The sequence below is a fragment of the Heloderma suspectum genome, chromosome 6 (assembly GCF_057233095.1).
Source record: "Heloderma suspectum isolate Gila_16-S chromosome 6, 16-S_ref, whole genome shotgun sequence".
Classification (NCBI taxonomy): domain Eukaryota; kingdom Metazoa; phylum Chordata; class Lepidosauria; order Squamata; family Helodermatidae; genus Heloderma; species Heloderma suspectum.
Window position 1 is genome coordinate 89,933,488 of NC_139463.1, and position 20,795 is coordinate 89,954,282.

General features: G+C 43.5%; 1 protein-coding gene across 1 annotated transcript; it reads right to left on the minus strand.

Annotated features, from left to right (window-relative positions):
* Positions 1-15,798: 15,798 nt before the first annotated feature.
* On the minus strand, positions 15,799-18,867 carry LOC146341779 (vomeronasal type-2 receptor 26-like). Its single transcript, XM_084807671.1, has 2 exons — positions 18,750-18,867; positions 15,799-16,739 (listed from the first exon to the last, which is right to left on the minus strand). The coding sequence occupies exon 2, from the start codon at positions 16,735-16,737 to the stop codon at positions 15,799-15,801; it is 939 nt and encodes a 312-aa protein (XP_084663797.1). The 5' UTR covers positions 16,738-16,739; positions 18,750-18,867.
* Between the last annotated feature and the right edge of the window lie 1,928 nt (positions 18,868-20,795).

The window sequence follows — 20,795 nt, forward strand, 5'->3', positions numbered from 1 at the left end:
CCCCTCGCTTTCAGCCATCCAAGTGGTATCATCTGCATATCAGAGTTTGTTAATATTTCTTCCAGTGATTTTAACTCCAGCCTTGGCTTCATCAAGCCCAGCACGTCACATGATGTGTTCTGCGTACAGGTTGAATAGGTAGGGTGAGAGTATACAACACTGCCGTACTCCTTTACCAATCATAATCCAGTCTGTTGTTCCGTGGTCTGTTCTAACCGTTGCTACTTGGTCGTTATACAGATTCCTCAGGAGCAGACAAGATGACTTGGTATCCCCATACCACCAAGAACGTGCCACAATTTGTTATGATCCACACAGTCAAAGGCTTTAGAATAGTCAATAAAACAGAAATAGATGTTTTTCTGAAACTCCCTGGCTTTCTCCAGTATCCAGCGGATATTGGCAATTTGGTCTCTAGTTGCTCTGCCTTTTCTAAACCCAGCTTGTACTTCTGGCAATTCTTGTACCATGAATTGCTGGAGTCTTCCTTGCAAGATCTTGAGCATTACTTTACTGGCATGTGAAAGAAGTGCCACTGTTCGATAGTTTGAACATTCTTTGGTGTGTGCTTCCCTTTTTTGGTATGGGGATAGAAGCTGATCTTTTCCAATCTGTTGGCCATTCTTGTGTTTTCCAAATTTGCTGGCATATGGCATGCATCACCTTGACAGCATCATCTTGCAAGATTTTAAACAGTTCAGCTGGGATACTGTCATCTCCTGCTGCCTTGTTATTAGCAATGCTTCTTAAGGCCCATTCAACCTCACTCTTCAGGATGTCTGGCTCTAGCTCACTGACCACACCATCAAATCTATCCCTGATATAATTATCCTTCCTATACAGATCTTCCGTATATTCTTGCCACCTTTTCTTGATCTCTTCTGCTTCTGTTAAATAGGGATGCACGAAAGTCACTTACCTGGTCTCGCAGCTTGCTGCGCGGTGGGGGGGAGGCGCTTCGCTGCTCCCCCCGAAGTTCAGGCCGGGGGGGGCGGCTTCCCTCCTCGCCCTGCCAAAATTCAGGCCGGGGGGGAGGCTTCCTGCCTCGCCCGGCCAAAATTCAGGCCGGGGAGAAGCGCTCCGTCTCCCCGGCCACAAACTTTAAAAGAAAAAAAACCCACACCCCTGTGATAGGCTACGTAACGATTAACGTAGCCTATCATGGCTAGATCTGCAAAGTCAGCCGTGATAGGCTACGTTAATCATCACGTAGCCTATCACGGGTGACTTAAAAAAAAAAAAAGAAGCGCGTACACAAATGGCGGCCCCCATAGGGAGCCGCCATTCGCATTCCTTATTTGGTCGCTGTAGTCTACGTAAAGATTTACGTAGACTACGGCGAAAATAAGGGCAACGCTATTTGCGTTGTCCTTATTTTCGCTGTAGTCTATGTAAATCTTTATGTAGACTACAGGGACCAAATAAGGAATGCGAATGGCGGCTCCCTATGGGGGCCACCATTAGCCGTATGGGCTTTTTTTTTTTTTTTAAGTCACCCGTGATAGGCTACGTGACGATTAACGTAGCCTATCTCGGCTGACTTTGCAAATCTAGCCGTGATAGGCTACGTTTATCGTTGCGTAGCCTATCACAGGGGCATTTTGTTTTTTTTTACTTTGCTTGTAATGGTGGTGGCGGCAGCTGGTCGAAAGACCGGCTGCCGCCCCTGCCCCTGACGAAGATCTGCCGAACCGCCGCCGGGACCCGCCTCCAGGAGGGACATTCGTGAAAGGTAAGTCTCATCCTCAGGGGGGCGGGGGGGGCGGAGAAGTTCTCCCCAAACAACCTTCGGAGGACCGAATGCGTTGGCACTCGGCCCCCCGAAGTTTCAGGGAGAAATTCTCCCCCATCCCTACTGTTAGGTCCTTGCCATCTTTGTTTTTGATCATACCCATCTTTGCCTGGAATTTACCTCCAATGTTTCTAATTTTCTGGAAGAGGTCTCTTGTCCTTCCTGTTCTATTATCTTCTTCCGCTTCCGTGCATTGCTTGTTTTAAAATAATTCCTAATCTCTTCTGGCTAACCTCTGGAATTTTGCATTTAATTGGGCATATCTCCCCCTACCACTGTTGCCTTTTGCTTTCCTTCTTTCTTGGGCTGCTTCCAGTGTCTCAGCAGACAGTCATCTTGCCTTCTTGGTTTTCTTTTTCTTTGGGATGTTTTTTGTTGCTGCCTCCTGAACCATGTTGCGAACTTCTGTCCATAGTTCTTCCGGGATCCTATCTACTAAATCTAGTCCCTTAAATCTATTCTTCACCTCCACTGCATATTCATGAGGAATATGAGTGAGCTCATATCTAACTGCTCTGTGGGTCTTCCCTATTCTCTTTAGTCTGATTCTAAATTGTGCAATAAGAAGTTTGTGATCTGAACTACAATCAGCTCCAGGTCTTGTTTTTACCAACTGCATAGATGTCCACCCCGTTTTCCTACAAAGGATGTAGTCAATCAGATTTCGGTTTCAACCACCTGGTGAAGTCCATGTATAAAGTCCTCTTAGGTTGTTGGAAGAGAGTGTTTGTTATGCACAGTGAGTTGTCTTGGCAAAATTCTATCAGTCTATGTCCTGCTTCATTTTCTTCTCCCAGACCATGCTTGCCTGTAATTCCAGGTGTCGTCTGACTACCCACCTTAGCATTCCAGTCTCCTGTAATGAAAATAACATCTTTGTTTGGCATACTATCCAGTAGGTGCTGCAGATCCTCATAGAACTGATCTACTTCTGCTTCTTCAGCATCTGTGGTTGGGGCATATATTTGGATCACTGTGATGTTAAATGGCTTACCCTGAATTCGAATTGAGATCATTCTGTCATTGTTTGGATTGTATCCAAGCACTGCTTTAGCCACTTTATTATTAATTATGAAGGCTCCTCCATTTCTTCTGTGGTCCTCTTGTCCACTGTAGTAGATCTGGTGGTCATTTGATGTGAAGTGGCCCATTCCAATCCATTTCAGTTCACTGACACCCAAGATGTCTATATTTAATCTTGACATTTCTCCAACAACCACACCCAATTTGCCCTGGCTCATAGATCTTACATTCCAGGTTCCTATGGTGTGTTGATCTTTAGAACATCGGATTCGTCATTCACCACCAGCACCATCGGCTGCTAGCCGTCCTTTCAGCTTTGAGCTAGCTGCGTCATCACATCTGGGGCTAGTTGAACTTATCCTCTGTTCCTCCCCAGTATCATTTTGACCATCTTCCGACCTGGGAGTCCCATCTTCCGATGGTATGCCGACATATCTCTGGTTGTACTGATCCATTTAGTTTTCATGGCAAGAATACCGGGGTGGGTTGCCGTTTCCTTCCCCAGGGATCATATTTAGTCTGACCTCTCTGCCATGACCTTCCCATCTTGGGTGTCCCTTCACGGTTTAGCTCATGACATCATTGAGGTGCTCACGCTCCAGCACCACAACAAGGTAATGATCTCCTTTGCTGAAGATACAGTAAGGAGTTTCACTCATTTCCCATTGAAATCAGTGGGTCAAATCATGTCCTGGGCTGGTAGAATCATGTCACATCCTGCTCTTGTTGTAACATCGGGGATTGAGCTTTTCTCCCAGCCCACTGGGCACTGAGTATGTAGATTAATGAGTTCTTTTTCATCCAAACAGCAAATGAGGTGGCAAACCAGTGTCTCAAATTTACAGCTTGCAATTTGTTTATCATCTATCTGTCTATCTATCTATCTATCTATCTATCTATCTATCATCTATCTATGTTACCTTTCACTCTGAATGAGAAAGGAATCAACAAGGAACAATAGAATTTTGTGTCATGGTTGTTGTCATATCTCATTGCTACCCTCCTAAAAATCTACCTGTGGAATCTTGTAGGGGTTTATAACAGTGGCCATGGTGAGGCAGGTCTCAGAGTACATTCCCCCGATGATGGCTGTCAAATTGTTCTCCATGTCACACTTGTATTTGGGGCCAGATCTATGCTGCGAAGAAAGCAGGTCCAGAGTGGTCTTATAAGTCATCAAGTTATTGTGGTAGGCATCATAGATATGGAATCCTAAAGTGACATTAGGTAAGATTATGGGATTTTTGTTAATCTCCTGTACAGCAAATTCCAAGGGCAGGATATCCTGATACTTCTTTGGCATTGCACTGCCATAAAAGGAAAGTCTTCATAGCTTAACAAGAAAAAGCAGTGAAGCCCCATAGATGAAAACTGTTTCTGTTTAGTTTTGGTAATCTCCAATTAAAAATGGCTTATTTTCTCAATATTTTGGATTGGATAAAATAATTCAAACTCTGCTTCTTCTGCAATTGCTTCTGCAATTGCCTGTCTTTAAGAACAAGGAGCACCTAGCAAAACTATGTGCAATAAGTTGTTGCAGGGTTTTTTGAAAGCATACATATGGGTAGGGGTGTACGAAACCCCACTTACCTTGCTCCGCTGGGGTCTGCGGGGGGGAGGCGATCTTGTCCTCTACTGGAATACTCGATCGGGGGGGAGGCGATCCGTTCCTCTCCCCCCCCGAAATCCTCCCTGGCTGGCTCCACGCCGTGGCATGTCCGCAGAACCTGCTGTAGCTGTGATAGGCTACCTAAATATTTACGTAGCCTATCATGGCTACAGCAGTGACGCAAATGGCATCCCCTACGCAGCACGCCATTCGCGCGGCTGCACATCGAAGCAGTGGCCAGCAGCGGCCAGATCCAGACCGCTGGAGGCAGGTAGGATCTGATCCACGGGGATTTCGCAGGGTGATGGTGGGGATTGCTCTGTTCTGCCATGGACTCTAAAGAATCAGGCCTCACTGGAGTCTGTGGTGGAATTCACCACAATCCCTTCATTTGGGGCATTTCTACACCAGCCTAAAATCCTGCATTTAAAATAGGGCTTTCTGCTTCTATTTTAAATGCAGGATCACTGACTCCCTTTACATGTGCTTCCTCCCCCCGCCCCTCTTCTCACCATAGCTGAGTCTTCCATTATCTTTCATTGATCTCACTTCTCTTCTTGCCATGTTTACTCTTTTCACAGAGGAAATTGAAGCCGAACACAATGGGGTAATTCGATAGCTCATTATCTGTGATCTATTTAAAAATGGAACAAAGGGCATTTCGTGCAGGGGGTCACAGTGTCATGTAAAGAGCCTGCAAACTTCAGTGAAGGAGAAATCTCAATTTTAGGATAAAAGCTGTGTGTGATGAAGCCCATGGGATCAGTTAAGAAAACACTCGCTTTCCCAAATGGTGAGAAGTTCCAAGGGCAGCATTTGTTTGGTGGACTGTGGGTAAAATAGCATCAAACATTTGTATTGTTTTTCTTAAATGTTACAACTATACAAATACATGAGGTAGCACACATTTGCTAGCCCATACCACATCAGGTGTCCAGAGAGGAATCTTGAATGTGCTTCTAGCTTTCAGCCAAGTCCCAACTTGCTGTCTCTTCCTCTGTGAGACCCCTCCAAATTGCACAAATTGCTGTTTGTTCACATACACAAACCTTATATACTGATATATATATATATATATATATATATATATATATATATATATATAAAAATCAGTATATAATACAAACCATCACCTTGGCCTCCCAGATGGTGGCGGGGTGAGACTTTTACTTTGCCTAAGCTCTGGAGAGTATTACAGTAATAAAACACAGATAAAAGTCCAGTTATCACCAAACCAATACTCCCAATGAATAAAAGCATCCAACCATCCTGTGCTATGAACCAGCAGCCTGCCTAACAAATGAGATGCTTGTCTAGCAACTACAACACCATATAAATAATAATTAGCATTTATATATTGCAGTGCTGGAGAATGTGTCCCCCTCTGGATGTTGTTGGTATGCGACCCTCTTCAGCTTTAGCCAGCATAGCCAATGGTGAGGGATGATAGGAGTTGCAATCCAACAACACCTGGAGGGCCCACACTTCCCCAACCCTTATATAGTGCTTCAGCATTAAGGTGCCTGATATATATTGACACAGGAAACCTTGCAACATTTGCATTCTGTTAGATCAGTATTATTGCCCCCAGATAGATATTAGAGTTTTCTACACAAGGCCTGTTAATCCGCTGTATCTACTTTCAGTTTCATTGCAGAACTGAGATCCAGTTACTATGTGAGGAGCATTCTACTACATAACCTCTAGGAGGCACTGTGCTATAGTGGAATCACACAAATACACAAGAGCAAAAAGTGTTTTCTTTAGCTTTCTTTAAATAATACCATATTTTCCCTGCTCTAAGAAAAACTCACCAAAAATGCTGTTTGAAAACAGAAGTGAAGGGTCACAAAATTGTCTAAAGAACCTGTAAACAACCGCGAACAAGGAATTAGGAGCACACAACAAATGTGTCATGTAGAAAAGCTCAACAGCAGGAAGTGGGGGTGGAAAATGTGATGGTTTGTCCAAGGTCAGCTAGTTAGGCAAGAAGCTCACAACTCATATTCTGAACCACAAATGGAATAAAATATAACTAATTATTCCCCCCCCCAAGAAAAGATTACATGCGCGCGCACACACACACACACACAGCTATATCTATATCTATCTACCTGTGGGAAGCTGATGGATTTGGAGAATATATTTCAAATACTGAGAACATACAAAAATGTTAGGATATATAACAGGCACTGACATGTTTGCTGCCCAAAATACAGGAGAATAATCTGAGATATTACAGCATAATCCAGTAGGGAGCCAGAATGCTAATAACATATTTTCCAAGGGACAGAATAGCACCATATGGTATTTGTAAAATATTTAAGGAAATAATTAAACAAAATGCAAGTGTTTGTGATCATGAGAGGAAGGCGAGATACAGGCAAAACATGAAAGGAAACGGGTTAAAGATACAGTATATGTATTGCTATACCAGGCATGTTGAAATGAACAAACATATCATATAGAAAATGAGATCTATAAAACTGTTTGGCTCATAAATGCCATGTCCGATCAATGAAGTGTTGCTAAAACTGAAGTTAACTCATCTATTTAAAAAAGAAGCCAGAGCTAATAAAGTACCACCAGAGCACCAAAATATGGGAGGTGATTCATAAGGAAAACATGAAAGATTCTATAACTTCATTATTGGTTCACTCTTTTTACTGGCTAAGCAAAGTTATAGTGTAGAAGAGAACTCCTTACATGATTTTCTTGATCAACTGTGAAGAAGGTTGTTTGTTAAAATTAGTATTGAAGTGGAGAACCTGGAACAGAGAAATAATCGCTCCGATGACAAAGTCTCCCTGAGAAAACTCATGAAAATTAGGGTAAGTGTCACTTTTTCTGCCTGTAATGGAAGAGATCTTCAAGCTGGGAGGAATGGAATGTGTCTTGTTCACAACATGAGGCAGAAGACCAAGCAGCAACACCAATAACCCCATTTTGAGGACAAAATATTCCCTCCAGTCATGCATTCGCCTTTTCCCTTCAGCTGTGTTTAACTTCTTCACATCAGCGTGGTTATAACCCCTGTTGCATGGGAGTTGACCCCATTGCTACATTGATCAATCGGCATAACGAAATGCTGGCATCAATGTCCTCCTGGCCCTATTTAACCTTCTTCATTCATTTTTGTCATTATTTATTTATTGCTCTTTCAGTGTACCCATTTCTGCACATTTCCGGTGCCTATGTGCCAAACTTGGATTATTTTCTCAGTGAGGAAGATGCAGAAGTAGCGAAATCAATGAGCTCAGGTGAAGATTGCTCAAATTACTCACAGTATTTTCTATCACAGGACAGTCACGTACAGCAGGCAATCCCTTAAACTGTCAGAGCTTGGAAGGACACTTCCCTGCCTGCCCAGGTCCAGCTCTGAGCATTAGAGATGGCTTTTCTAATCATTTTCTAACACAGTTGTTTATTTTTCAGTGGGTTTCAGATTTTCCTTGGGACTCGGTGAGCAGGACAATTATACACTCATAATTATAGGGTAGAGAATTAGCTCCCCATATGCTGACATGGCTGTGACATGGGGGAAAAAATGTAACCCCCCCCCCCCCCGGAGAAGCAGCAGCTGGTGTATACCCTGTTACACCAGCCCTTTTTTGCCCATAGTCAGGATGAGATCACCCTATTTCCTCATGTAATTAGTTCAACAGGTTTCCCAATCAGATCAAGAGATACAGATGAACAGATGGAACAGGTATGAACAGATGGAGTAGCAATCATACAGGAAGCACCAGATGAACAGATGGAACAGGTATGAACAGATGGAGTAGCAATCATACAGGAAGCACCAGATGAACAGATGGAACAGGTATGAACAGATGGAGTAGCAATCATACAGGAAGCACCAGATCTATAACAGTGTCTCCTTAGCACTCAGGGATGGGCTTACCATAAGTACAGCCCTGGAAACTCCCACAGTTCCCCATGTTATTCATATTAATTTGTCTCTGTCTGCATTGCCTTTCTAGCATGGTGCCACTGTATTGGCTGCTGCAGTGTGTCCTTAGTTGGCTGTTTCTGTCTTCTGACATGGCCATGCTTCATTTTACAAACTGTGCATGTGCGCTAAGTGCACATGTGCAGAACATTCAACTCCACAAGACATTGGGGAATGAGATGGCTCTGCTTTCCAGGATGATGTCCTGGTGAATGTTCCCCCAACTCATTCAAATAAATGCTGGCCAAATACTGGCTCTGTCATGTGGAGGAGGGTTTGGCACCCGTTCAAATAGGCAACATCACAGGGCTTGGTTCTTGGGCGGAGCTGACGGTGCCCTGGATACAGGACACCAGGTGAACTTCTGGGCCAATAAATGTTTAGTGAACAAAGCCCATGTGGTGGCACTGAAGCCAGTATTTCCCCTCATTTCATTTGTATACCCAGCAGCAGAATGTAAGAAGGAGAGAGAGAGTTCCATCACAACCTTGAGGATGTTTCTTTCGTTTTTCTTTCTTTTGAATGACTTTGTTTTTGAAGAGGAGAAGGGGGAAGAGAGCGAGAGTGAGCGCGCGCAGCATGTAAATTCTGAATTGTCTTAATTGCTGAGAGAAAACTTGAAATAAATGCAAGGTAATAATTATGTTTTCATTTTTCTCCTTCAACTATTAGCCAATGGAGAAGGATATAACAATGTTGTACACTATCATAAAGTGCAAGTGAAGTAGGCAGGCTTCTGTGTGTGTCTTTTCGCCTCGCAATCATTAATTCCTGATGACTACCCACTATTTTTGAGATGCAGTTTTACGGCATTTCTACACAAGGCTTTTATTGTGCACTCATGATTGCTCACGCATGGTAGTTTTCCTTTAGACCACATTGTCATCCTCCAGGGCCTCTCCTAAGGATGGACGAAAGTCCCTTACCTGGTCCTGCAGCTTGCTTTGTGGTGGGGGGGAGGCGCCCCGCCCCTCCCAGCTGAAATTCAGGCCGGTGGGGAGGCGCCCCATCCCTTGCCACCAAAATTCAGGCTGGGGGGGAGTGTCCCATCTCCCTGGCTGTGAAATTAAAAAAGTAAAGTTAAAAAAAAAACCTGATAGGCTACGTAACGATTTACGTAGCCTATCATGGCTAGATTTTCAAAATCAGCCATGATAGGCTACGTATATCGTTACTAGGGATGGCAGTGAATTTCTTCACAAATCTCAGGGAGGCCGAATGTCAACGCATTTGACCCCCCGAAATTGTTGGTGAAATTCTCGCCCCCCCTGGGATGGGACTTACCTCTCTCGAATGTCCCTCTCGGAGGTGGATCCCGGCGGCGTTTCGGCGGTGTTTCGGCAGCGCCGCCATTACAAAATAAAGTAAAAAAAAACAACAACACCCATGGGCTGTGATAGGCTACGTAACAATTAACGTAGCCTATCACGGCTAGATTTCGAAAGTCAGCTGTGATAGGCTACGTTAATTGTTACGTAGCCTATCACGGGTGACTTTGAAAAAAAAAGTGCATACTACATAAAGATTTACGTAGACTACGGCGAAAATAAGGGCAACGCTATTTGCGTTGTCCTTATTTTCGCCATAGTCTATGTAAATCTTTACGTAGACTACCCAGGACCAAATAAGGAACGCAAATGGCGGCACCCATGGGCGCCGCCATTTGCGTACGCGCTTTTTTTTTTCCAAAGTCACCCGTGATAGGCTACGTAATGATTTACGTATCCTATCATGGCTGACTTTGGAAATCTAGCCATGATAGGCTACGTTAATTGTTACGTAGCCTTAGCCTAACATGGGTGTTTTGTTTTTTTTTTACATTTTCTTTTGTATTTCTTGGCTGGGGAGACAGGGCGCTTCTCCCCGGCCTGAATTTTGGCTGGGCAAGGCGGGGCGCCTTCCCCCCTGGCCTGAACTTCGGGGGGAGAACCGAAGCGCCTCCCCCCCACCGCGAAGCAAGCTGCGGGACCAGGTAAGTGACTTTTGTACATCACTAATTACGTAGCCCATTGGCCCATTGGCACCGCCATTTGCATAAGCGCTTTTTTTTTTTTCAAAGTCAGCCTTGATAGGCTATGTAATGATATACGTAGCCTATCACGGCTGACTTTGAAAATCTAGCCGTGATAGGCTACGTAAATCGTTACGTAGCCTATCACTTTTTTAAAAAAAAATTACTTTGTAATGGCAGTGGTGGCAGCCAGTTGGAAGACCGGCCGCTGCCCCCGCCCCCGCCGAAACGCCGCTGAAATGCCGCTGGGATCCGCCGCCGAGAGGGACATTCGAAGGAGGTAAGTCCCATCCCGGGAGGGGGGTGGAGAATTTCCCCAACAATTTCGGGGGGCTGAACACATTGGCATTTGGCCTCCTGGAGATTCATGGAGAAATTCTCTGCCATCCCTAGCCTCCCCCATTCTTTGTAACCATGATCACTTTTTTTTTCATGGCAAGGAAAGTCTAGTATTTCCTCTCTGTCCTGCTATATATATCCCACCATAGAAGCCTTGTGAAAATGCACAATTCTGTTATGCTGCAGCACCATCTAGTAGCTGTATAATTTAACATATAGAACTTGCTGGGAATGATCGCCCCTGGGGGGGGACAGACCCTTTCAGCCTCTGTAAAGGAGCCAATCTTTATCCCACAAAGAATCCAGAAGTAGTAGTCCGGTAAGGGTGCGGGATATTAGGCTTGTGCAGAGAAGTCCATAGTCTCACTCCTGTTTGATTTCATGATTTAATCACAATTATTTGAAATGGGGAATCATAACAAGGATGTCACAGAAAGATCTGAAGAAACATAGAAGCTAATACATCTCTCAAAAACAACTCCCGAAACAAATTTCTTAGAGCATTACATTCTCCTCCCCTAGCAATATTGGCAGACTCTGTCAGAGCAGAGAGAAGAGTTCTGCCAGCAACCTACTGCCTCCTCTTATTACTCTTTTAATGTTTAACAAGGTTAATAGAGATGCTGAGGAACTACTTTCTGGAACAGGACCAGAATAATAGTATTAGTAACTGAAAAACATAGCATGAAAGAAACATAAAGAAACTTTATATCAAAACTCCTTCAGACCAAGATCAGAACCTTCAGATTAGCTGACTAGTTTGAGAAATATCATTTGAAAAATATCATCAGTCATTTTATTTGTATGTCATTGCTCCATACAGTATGCACATACTTAAATATATTAAAAGCAGACTGTGCATTGAGAGTATTTTCATAGCATGGATATGGCAAAATATCTAACTTTTTTTTCCCCGACAATGTAACTGTGTTTGGATGAAAAATATAAAGATATAAACATGCATCTTCATCTGGAGGACATTGGCTTGGTAGGAAATCCCAGTAAAATAAATGTAACTTTCAACTTATTTCATTGGAATTATTTCATTGTCAGGAGTCATATATTTCCATTTCATGGCTCTTGGTAGGATAATCTTTGTTCAGTTGTGAAGCAGGACCATTGTATTATCTTCTGGTTTTCAACTGTTTAATTCTGAGACTGGTTTTCAACTGTTTAATTCTCATATACTTTAGTTTTTCTCGATATTAGTTGGTCCCTGATACTCAAGTCAGGCCTGAACACAATTATGTAGCATTTAGGGGAAAAAATGCAAACTAGTAAGCCAGCACTGGAGGTTAAGATAGAGAAGATCTCCACTGCCACCATGTACTTTCCTTTGGTGCTCAGGTAGGTTGGGACAAAGGAGAGCCAAACGCTGCAAAAGGCCAACATGCTGCAGGTGATAAATTTGGCTTCATTGAAACTGTCAGGTAACTTCCTGGCAAGATACGCCAGAGTGAAGCAGACAAGGGCAAGGAAGCCCATATAGCCCAAGACAGTGTAAAACATGGAAACTGAGTTCTCATTACATTCCAGTATGATTTTTCCATTCAGCGAGTACATGTCTGTATCAGGGTATGGTGGAGAAATACTCAGCCAAAGAGTGCAAATTCCTGCTTGAATTAAGGAGCAGGAAAAGACGATAGAGTTTGCCAGTTTTTTCCCCACCCATTTTCTCATCCTGGATCCTGGTTTGGTAGCCATAAATGCCAGAACCACAGTGATGGTTTTTGCCAATAGACTAGAAAGGGCCACAGAGAAGGTGATGCCAAAGGCAGTTTGTCGGAGAAGGCAGATCACCTTTTGAGGCTTTCCAATAAAAAGCAAGGAGCAGAGGAAGCAAAGAAGGAGAGAGATGAGGACCATGTAGGTGAGGATGTGGTTGTTGGCTTTAACTATGGGTGTGTCCTGGTTCTTCAGAAAGGTCCCAAGAATCAAAGTTGTGATCAGAGTCAAAGCAATAATAGCAGATGAAGCTAAAGCAATCCCCAAAGGTTCTTGATATGAGAGATAGCTTATAACTTTGGGAATACATTGGTTCTGGTCCAAGTTGGAATAGCGATTTTCTAAACATTCAATGCATGAATCCATATCTAGGAACAGAAAATATGGTCATGCTTTTTATAGTCTCTGTGTGAGTTATTATTTAGGAACCCCCATTTAAACTCTTCCCTCAGTCCACAGCTCAGTAGGAAAGTGATTATTGCTCATTCATAGACATCATCTGCTTATCATGAAGGAGGACCTCCTGCTACATTTCCCTTCCCGCATGTTAAAGAAGTGGTGGAGAAGCTGTAGTTCTCACATGCTAAGGTCATTAACGTCATTAAGCTTTTAAATTTTATATTGTATTTTATGATGGATTTTGTGGTGTCAATTGTTGTGAACTGCCCAGAGAGCAGCTTCAGCTATTGGGCAGTATAGAAATTTATTTATTTAATTAATTAATTAAATTCCACTGTGCCCTTTACCATGTACCACCTCTGTGAAAGGAGAGACATACATCCCCAAGAGAAATGGCTCCCCCCCCCCAGTCATGGCACCCTAGCTATAGAAACCCTCTTCAAGAAGGAGCACTTTTCACCAGTCCTGCCATATTTTAGGTGCCAGGCAAAATCTTTTTAATTCACCCCATGTTGAATAGCTTAAATAACTGAAATAACTTTACATCTTTAAGTATTAATCACACTTTTATCAGTTGCTTGTTTTATTGTCTATGGTTATTTGATTTACATATATTTTATTTTTTGTAATCCAGCTTGAAATCATTGTGATAAAAGTTAGCTGTGATGGAATAAAACTGTTCAGCCACTTTATGCTTGCTTTTAGTTGTTTGTTCTTAGTTAAAGAATGGTTGCCTTCCCTTTAGAGACAGGATTGTTCAGAGTTTAGAGAGTTGAAAACGTCATAAAAGCTATAATAGATCAGTTTAGGAAAATGAACCTTAAATTATCAATTGAACCCACTCAAAAGAGCTTGGCACACCCCTGGACCTGAGCAAATAACAGAAAGCCTGTATGTATAGATGGACCAGGGATGGACAGGCAAACACACCCCTGTCTGGGTTCTCCAGGGGCCCGCCAATCCTTTGCCCCCATTTGCGTGCCCCCAGACCCATGCTGCATCTCCCCCTGCTCACCAAGCTGCCCTTACTCACCCTGGGGCTGTGTAGCAAGCTCTGCAATCGCCATTTTGCCAAACAAAATGGTGATTGTAAAAATGCACCTATTTTATCTTATGTAAAATGGTGCTGTGAATGGCCAATATATGCAAGATTACAGGCATAAATGGGCATTTGTGCCTGTAATCTTATGTATATCAGCCATTCACAGTGCCATTTTATGCAGGATCAAATGTGCACATATTTGTGATTGCCATTAGTTTTTGCAAAATGGTGATCCCAGAGCTTGCTGGATGGGCCCAGGGTGAGTGTGGGTTGCTCAGAAAATGTGGAGGGAGCTTCAGTGGGGCAGGGGGTGAGGTGAGCACATCTTTGGGCAGTGGGCAGGGGGGAATCCACTGGACTCCTGGACCAGATCAGGTGCCTGCGCCATTCCCAAGGGGGACTATTATTAATACTATCCCTAGGTGACAATTAACATGTATAATCTTGCATGTTGCCTTTTGTAAGTAAAATGGTATAAACATTATTAATTCGTAATTACATGGAAGTATTTGAGAACATTGCCTACATGGAACAGGGCCTATAGTAGCACAAGACTACCCAGTTTGGCTGTTGTAGGGTAAGGGGACTGACTAATATATTGGGGTAAGTAGTTTGCTGTGTACTAGCTGATTCTGCAGAGCCGCCGGCCGGCTCCGCCAGCGACCGGACATCCATTCTGCCATAGCCGCCGCCCTTTGCATCCCTGCAGTCAGCCGTGATAGGCTACATAAATGTTTACGTAGCCTATCACGGCTGATTTAAAAGAAAAAAAATGCGCGTACGCAAATGGCAGTGCCCATGGGTGCCGCCATTTGCGTTCCTTATTTTGGCACGTCTTAGTCTATGTAAACATTTACGTAGACTAAGACGGCAAAAATAAGGGGAATGCAAATAGCGTAGCATCTATGCTATTTACATTCCCCTTATTTTTGCCGTCTTAGTCTACGTAAATGTTTACGTAGACTAGGATGTGCCAAAATAAGGAACGCAAATGGTGGCACCCATGAGCGCCGCCATTTGCGTATGCATGGTTTTTTTCCCCTTTTAAACCAGTTGTGATAGGCTACATAAACATTTATGTAGCCTATCACAGTGTTTTTTAAAAATCTAGCTGTGATAGGCTACATAGATCTTTACACAGCCTATCACGTTTTTTGTTTATTTGTTTGTTTCTTAACTGGAAATGGCCATGGCGGCTGGTCGGAAGACCGGCCGCTGCAGCCACCGCCGCCGCTCTGCCGCTGGAGCTGCTGCCGCCAGGAAGATCCGCCCAAGGTAAGTCCCGTCCCGGGGGGGGCGGGGGGGCAGACTGTTCCGCCACCGATTTCAGGGGGCTGAATGCTCTGGCATTCGGCCTCCCCGAGATCCGTGGCGGAATTCTCTGACATCCCTACTTGATCTGTAACTTACCCTATAGATATTTCAGCTTCACTTCACCCTCATTTTATTCCATCACTGGCCAACATGCTATAGGAAAAGGCAAGATTAGCTTGGCAGCCTTCTGTCTATATCTGTCTGTTACAGATATGCATGCACACATTACACATATGTCAACTGAACACATATACCCAGAATCTTATGACACTGAAGTCTTGGTGCAGAGAAAAGTGTGACACCTGAAAAACTAAAGAAGGAAATCAGAGACCATAGCCAAGGCCCTTGAAACCATTATTTGTGTATTAAGAAGAACTAAAGTGAATTTAAATCATACATCAGGGGAATTAGAATCATACGCTGGAAAGACAGTAAAATTAAGTTACAAGTTAAGAAGTATTTTTAACAAGTTAAAAATCAGACATACAGCTAGACACAAAGAAAGATACAAAGATATGGATCTACAATTGTTCATTTTACAATAAAATAGCTGTGTTAAGTTTCAGTTTTAAACATAATTTAGACTAATTATTCAGGAAGAAAAGACAGTTTCTAGCATTTTTTTGCTTTTTGTGCTTTTTGTGCTTATGATTTGCTCTCTGATGTTCAGGTGGGGCCTGAACACAATGATGTAGCATTTAGGAAAAAAGATGCAGCACAGTAAGCCAGCACTGGAACTTAGGATGGAAAAGATCTCAACAGCCACCAGGTATTTCCCTTTGGTGCTCAGATAGGCTGGAACAAAGGAGAGCCAAACGCTGCAAAAGACCAACATGCTGAATGTGATGAATCTGGCTTCATTGAAACTGTCTGGCAACTTCCTTGCTAGGAAAGCTACTGTGAAGCTGACAATGGCCAGAAAGCCCATATAGCCCAGGACACAGTAGAACATGGTGGCAGAACCTTCATTGCATTCTGCTATAATTTCTCCATTCAGGGAATGCATGTCCATCTCTGGGAATGGAGGAAAGGTACCTAACCAAATCATGCAAAGCCCTGTTTGAATAAAGGAGCAGGAACTAACTACCAAATTTGCCACCCTTTTCCCCACCCATTTCTTCATTCTGGATCCTGGTTTGGTAGCCATAAAAGCAAGAACCACAGTGATGGTTTTTGCCAAAAGAGCAGAAAGAGCAACAGAGAAGATGATACCAAAGGCTGTTTGCCGGAGGAGGCAGGTCATCTTCTTTGGCTTTCCAATGAAGAGCAAGGAGCAGAGAAAACATAGAAAGAGGGAGATAAGCAGGTTATAGGTGAGACTCCGGTTGTTGGCTCTTACTATGGGAGTGTCCTGGTGCTTGACAAATGTTCCAAATACCAAAGCTGTGGTCAGAGCAAAAGCAGCAGCAGACAAAGCCAAAGTCATCCCCAAAGGTTCCTCATACGAGAGGTAGTGGATAACCTTGGGAATGCATTGATTGTGTTCTAAATTTGAATAGTGGTCTCCTGAACATTCAATGCACGAATCCATATCTGGAAAGAAAAAATACTGCTTTTTTATATGACAGATAGAGAGATGATGCAATCTACGAAGATGATAGAGGCCTTAAACCACAGTGTTGCATTGTTCAAATATCCTATCCTTATCAGACAGCACTCCTGGCAATACATTAATCCATGTCTGGAAACCTCTATCTATCTATCTATCTATCTATCTATCTATCTATCTCCAATCATGCCTTTGAAATGAGATAGAACATGGTACGTTGTTCTGTATCATGGTAATGCATGAATTGTGAGCCAAGACCTCTGTGATTAAGTCTCACCTGAGTACCACAAGCTCACCTGGAAGACTCTCTCTCTCTCTGAGAATTTCCAGGGGCACGGTCAGCATCACGCCACACCATGCCACTGTGTGACATAGGCAAGCAACGATTGCCCTCATTAAGGCGGGCACCTGTGCACCTGCCCACTGCTACTGCCAGTAGGGATGGACAGACTCACCTCTAATTGGTTTTGCTGGGCGCTTGCTGACCTGCCACCTACCCCTGATCGCCATGCTGTGCGAGCCACTAGAGCACCTGTCAAGTGTCTGGCAAGCACTGCAGAGCCAGCTGTCCTCTTAGTGAGCTGCCATTTCATGTAAAAATGGTGGCTCAGGGTTTTCTGGAGATATAATGTTATGTAAATGTTGACTGTAAAGTCGTCATGTACTCAGCATTGCAGGTGTAAATGGACCATTCACACCTGTAATGTTGTGTAACTGGCCCCTTTACAGGTGACATTTATGTAACATTACATATCTGGAAAGCCCCAAGCTGCACAGGTACTCAGTGAGCAGGGCCGGGGGGAGTTTGTTGGACTCCACCCCTTCTTGGACTCCTGAAACATCCCTAACTGCCAGTCACTCATGATGTCCTGCCCTACCAGCTCAGCTTACTTGATTCTGGTGACAGCAGCCACAGCATCCCTGTTTTTTCATGCAATATAGGCTACACAAATATATGAATGAAAAGCAGGGATGCAAATGGCATCTGGGACCCCATTTGCGGCCGTAAAGGTCTTAGTTTAGGGTAATTGCAGCCAAACTAAGACCTTTATGGCCGCAAATGGCATACTGGATGCCACTTGCGTCCGCAGTTAATCCCCTTCATCCAGTGATACGGTACGGTGGCCATATCGCTGGCGCTTCGGAGCCGGCTGGTGGCCATAAAGCAGTGTCAGCCAAAGAGCATTCGGGGGGGGGGAGACAGATCACGTCCCCCTGCGGGTGGATTCCCCACGGACTGGACAGTAGGGAATCCACCCATCCCTACCCTCCTGGGTCATTTTTCTTTAAATTCCATAATAGAAGGTGTGCTGGAAACTTTGCCACTGACTATTAAGCAGCATTTTTAGGCCTGCTTGCCCCATTAATTCTCTCCAGTCAAGTTCCCCACAAACACAGAACGTATCTCTGTCTGCTTGTCTGTTTGCCTGTCTGTCTATCATCCATTCATCTATAAATGTATATAGGAAAATTTTCACAGACAGTACAATTCTTCTCTCTGGCATCTATATTTCTATGTGGAGTGATTTCTTTCTTTGTTGATATATGGAAACATTGAATCATGTGACTGACATTCAATAAGACAGAGAGCTATCAGGATCCAAATCATGCACCTTCATTTGATGACAGCACCATGTTCTTCATCAGAAGCTGCATATATATATATATATATATATATATATATATATATATATATATATATATATATTCCCTCTTTGCTTTACCTATGAAGCACATTTCTAACTAAAACAAACCATCAAACCAATGTTCTGAGTGTAGAAAAGTGAAACCAAGCATCAATGGGCCTGAATGTGAAAGAGAGGTTTACATTCTTCGTTAAGAAGTCCTGTAGGTATAGGGTAATATTCAAGGGTCAGTAACATTTTCCTACTCCTTACAGACCAAAGGGCATGACAATGTGTATTACATCAGTTTTACTGGCTATGGTATGATATGTAGTATGTTTGGCATCTGTGAAGCACTATGACTCCTACCATTCTGATTAGAAATCTTCCCTTGAGGACATGGGGCACAGTCGTAACAACAAAATGGCTCCCCTTCCTTCTTTTTCCTGCTGTAACCAGGTCGGCAGTTGTCATTACACACAGAAATAGGCAGCACCTAATCAGAAATATCAGTGGAGAATGGTTAAGACTGAGAAAAATATACTTTGATAGTTGTGTTTCCCCTGTGGGAACAGAGAAACACAGAGTTCTAAATGGGATAGATTTCATTGACTGAATGATTATACTTGTATACTGCTTGATATAATGAAATCTCTAAGCAAATGGCACATGAAAGTATTAAAACATTGTCAAAATACAGTGTTGATAAACAATTACAATACAACAACTAAACTAACAGTAAATATGAACGTAATAATAAATTGCAAACCAGGAAAAGCTTATATAAACAACTACATTTCCAAGATACTTTTAGTACATGCCTCGTTTTTTTCTTCCCAAATTGCATAGGGGAATGCATTTTCAAAGATGTGCACCATCATTGAGAAGGCCTATTTTCAAGATGTAACAGAATCCAACATTCTGTTGGATGCAGAATAGCCAGCAAGATCTCTTCAGAAGGTCTTCATGGTTGGCAGGTTCATACATATGGAAGTCAGTTTGCTAGGTACCCTGCTCACAACCGATTTAGTGTTTTATATATCAACAAGTGAACCTTGAACATGGCTTGGTAGCTAATAAGCATCCAGGGAAGTTTTTTCAACACAAGTGTGTACATGGCTGGGTGCCACACTGAGCACCCTAGTTGCTGCATTCTGTACTAGCTGCAGCTTCTGAACCGGGTGAAGGGCAGCTCCACAAAAAGTGCATGACATGAATGTAATCATGAGGTTGCCAGGGCATGAACTACAGTGGCTAGGCTGTGCCTCTGCAGGGGTGGGTGTAATTTTGTGCACCAAAATTGGTAATGGGTGCTCTGAGCCACTAAAGATGGATCCGGTGCACCCCCAAATTACAGATCTCTATTTTCAGAGGGACAGCAAACCCCATCCAGAACAGATAAACAACCTGATTCCTTGACTTGATTGCACCCACCATCTTAAGTCATGATTCAGTTAGTTTGTCCTCACCCAGGCCATCACTTCATCCAGGCACTAGTCTTATACCACTTGTGCTCCAGATATCTTCCAACCTGTTTCATTGTCCAAAGCTTCTTAGTAAACCAGGGAGCCATCCAAACTTCACAGTGCCAATGAGGGTGTTCAGGAGGTATTGTGGCAATGGCCTGTGGCACCTAACCATTCCACAGTGAAACCTGACCAATAACAATATTACTGGCTCTGGCTACTGAAAACCTCCCCAGAGCATCCAGGAATCTATCAGATTCCATGAGTTTCTGGGGTAGACCATCTTAATAATGATTACTCTATACATGCAGGAAGGAAATGGCACCATGAGATGAAACATGAGGAGAAAGTAGTCCCACCATGACAACAGGGTGATTTCCAGGCCCATATATCCAGAACGTCCACCTCATGCCACAGGGCCAAGGCCAAATGAAGGGTGTGTCCAGCCCTTTGCATTTGGCCAATGAAAAACTAAGACAACCCAGTGGTTGTCCTGGAGATCATAAAGTCCTGAGATGGTCCTGGTAAATCAGCCTCAGCGTAGATATTCAAGTCTTCTCAGACCATCTTCCTAGGGTTCTCCAACAACACATCTGAGACTGCATGAGCCAGCTCAGTCAGATATGCCATTGGATCACAGGGTGAGAGGTTCCCATTGGCATTCCCAGTCTCTCTCTTTGGCTCAATGCAAGGTACAGGCCCACATAGCTCAACCCAAGATGCAGGATTTTCTTGGAGATCAAGATGGAACATTTATGGATCATGGTGACCTCCCCCAGCCCTCATGCTTGTTCTTCTACACTGTGTGTGTGTGTGTGTGTATGCGTGCGTGCATGTACACATGTGTTTGTGCATCACCACTGTCAGTAGGGTGTCTGCTCTATGGAGAATTGCTGCAGTACCCCTTGTGCTATGTAAAGTGCTCCTCTCTTGTGCCAACGTATGTATG

Excerpts from the sequence above, each read along its gene's own strand:
- LOC146341779 (XM_084807671.1), bottom strand. The coding sequence starts at position 16,737 with ATGGATTCGTGCATTGAATGTTCAGGAGACCACTATTCAAATTTAGAA.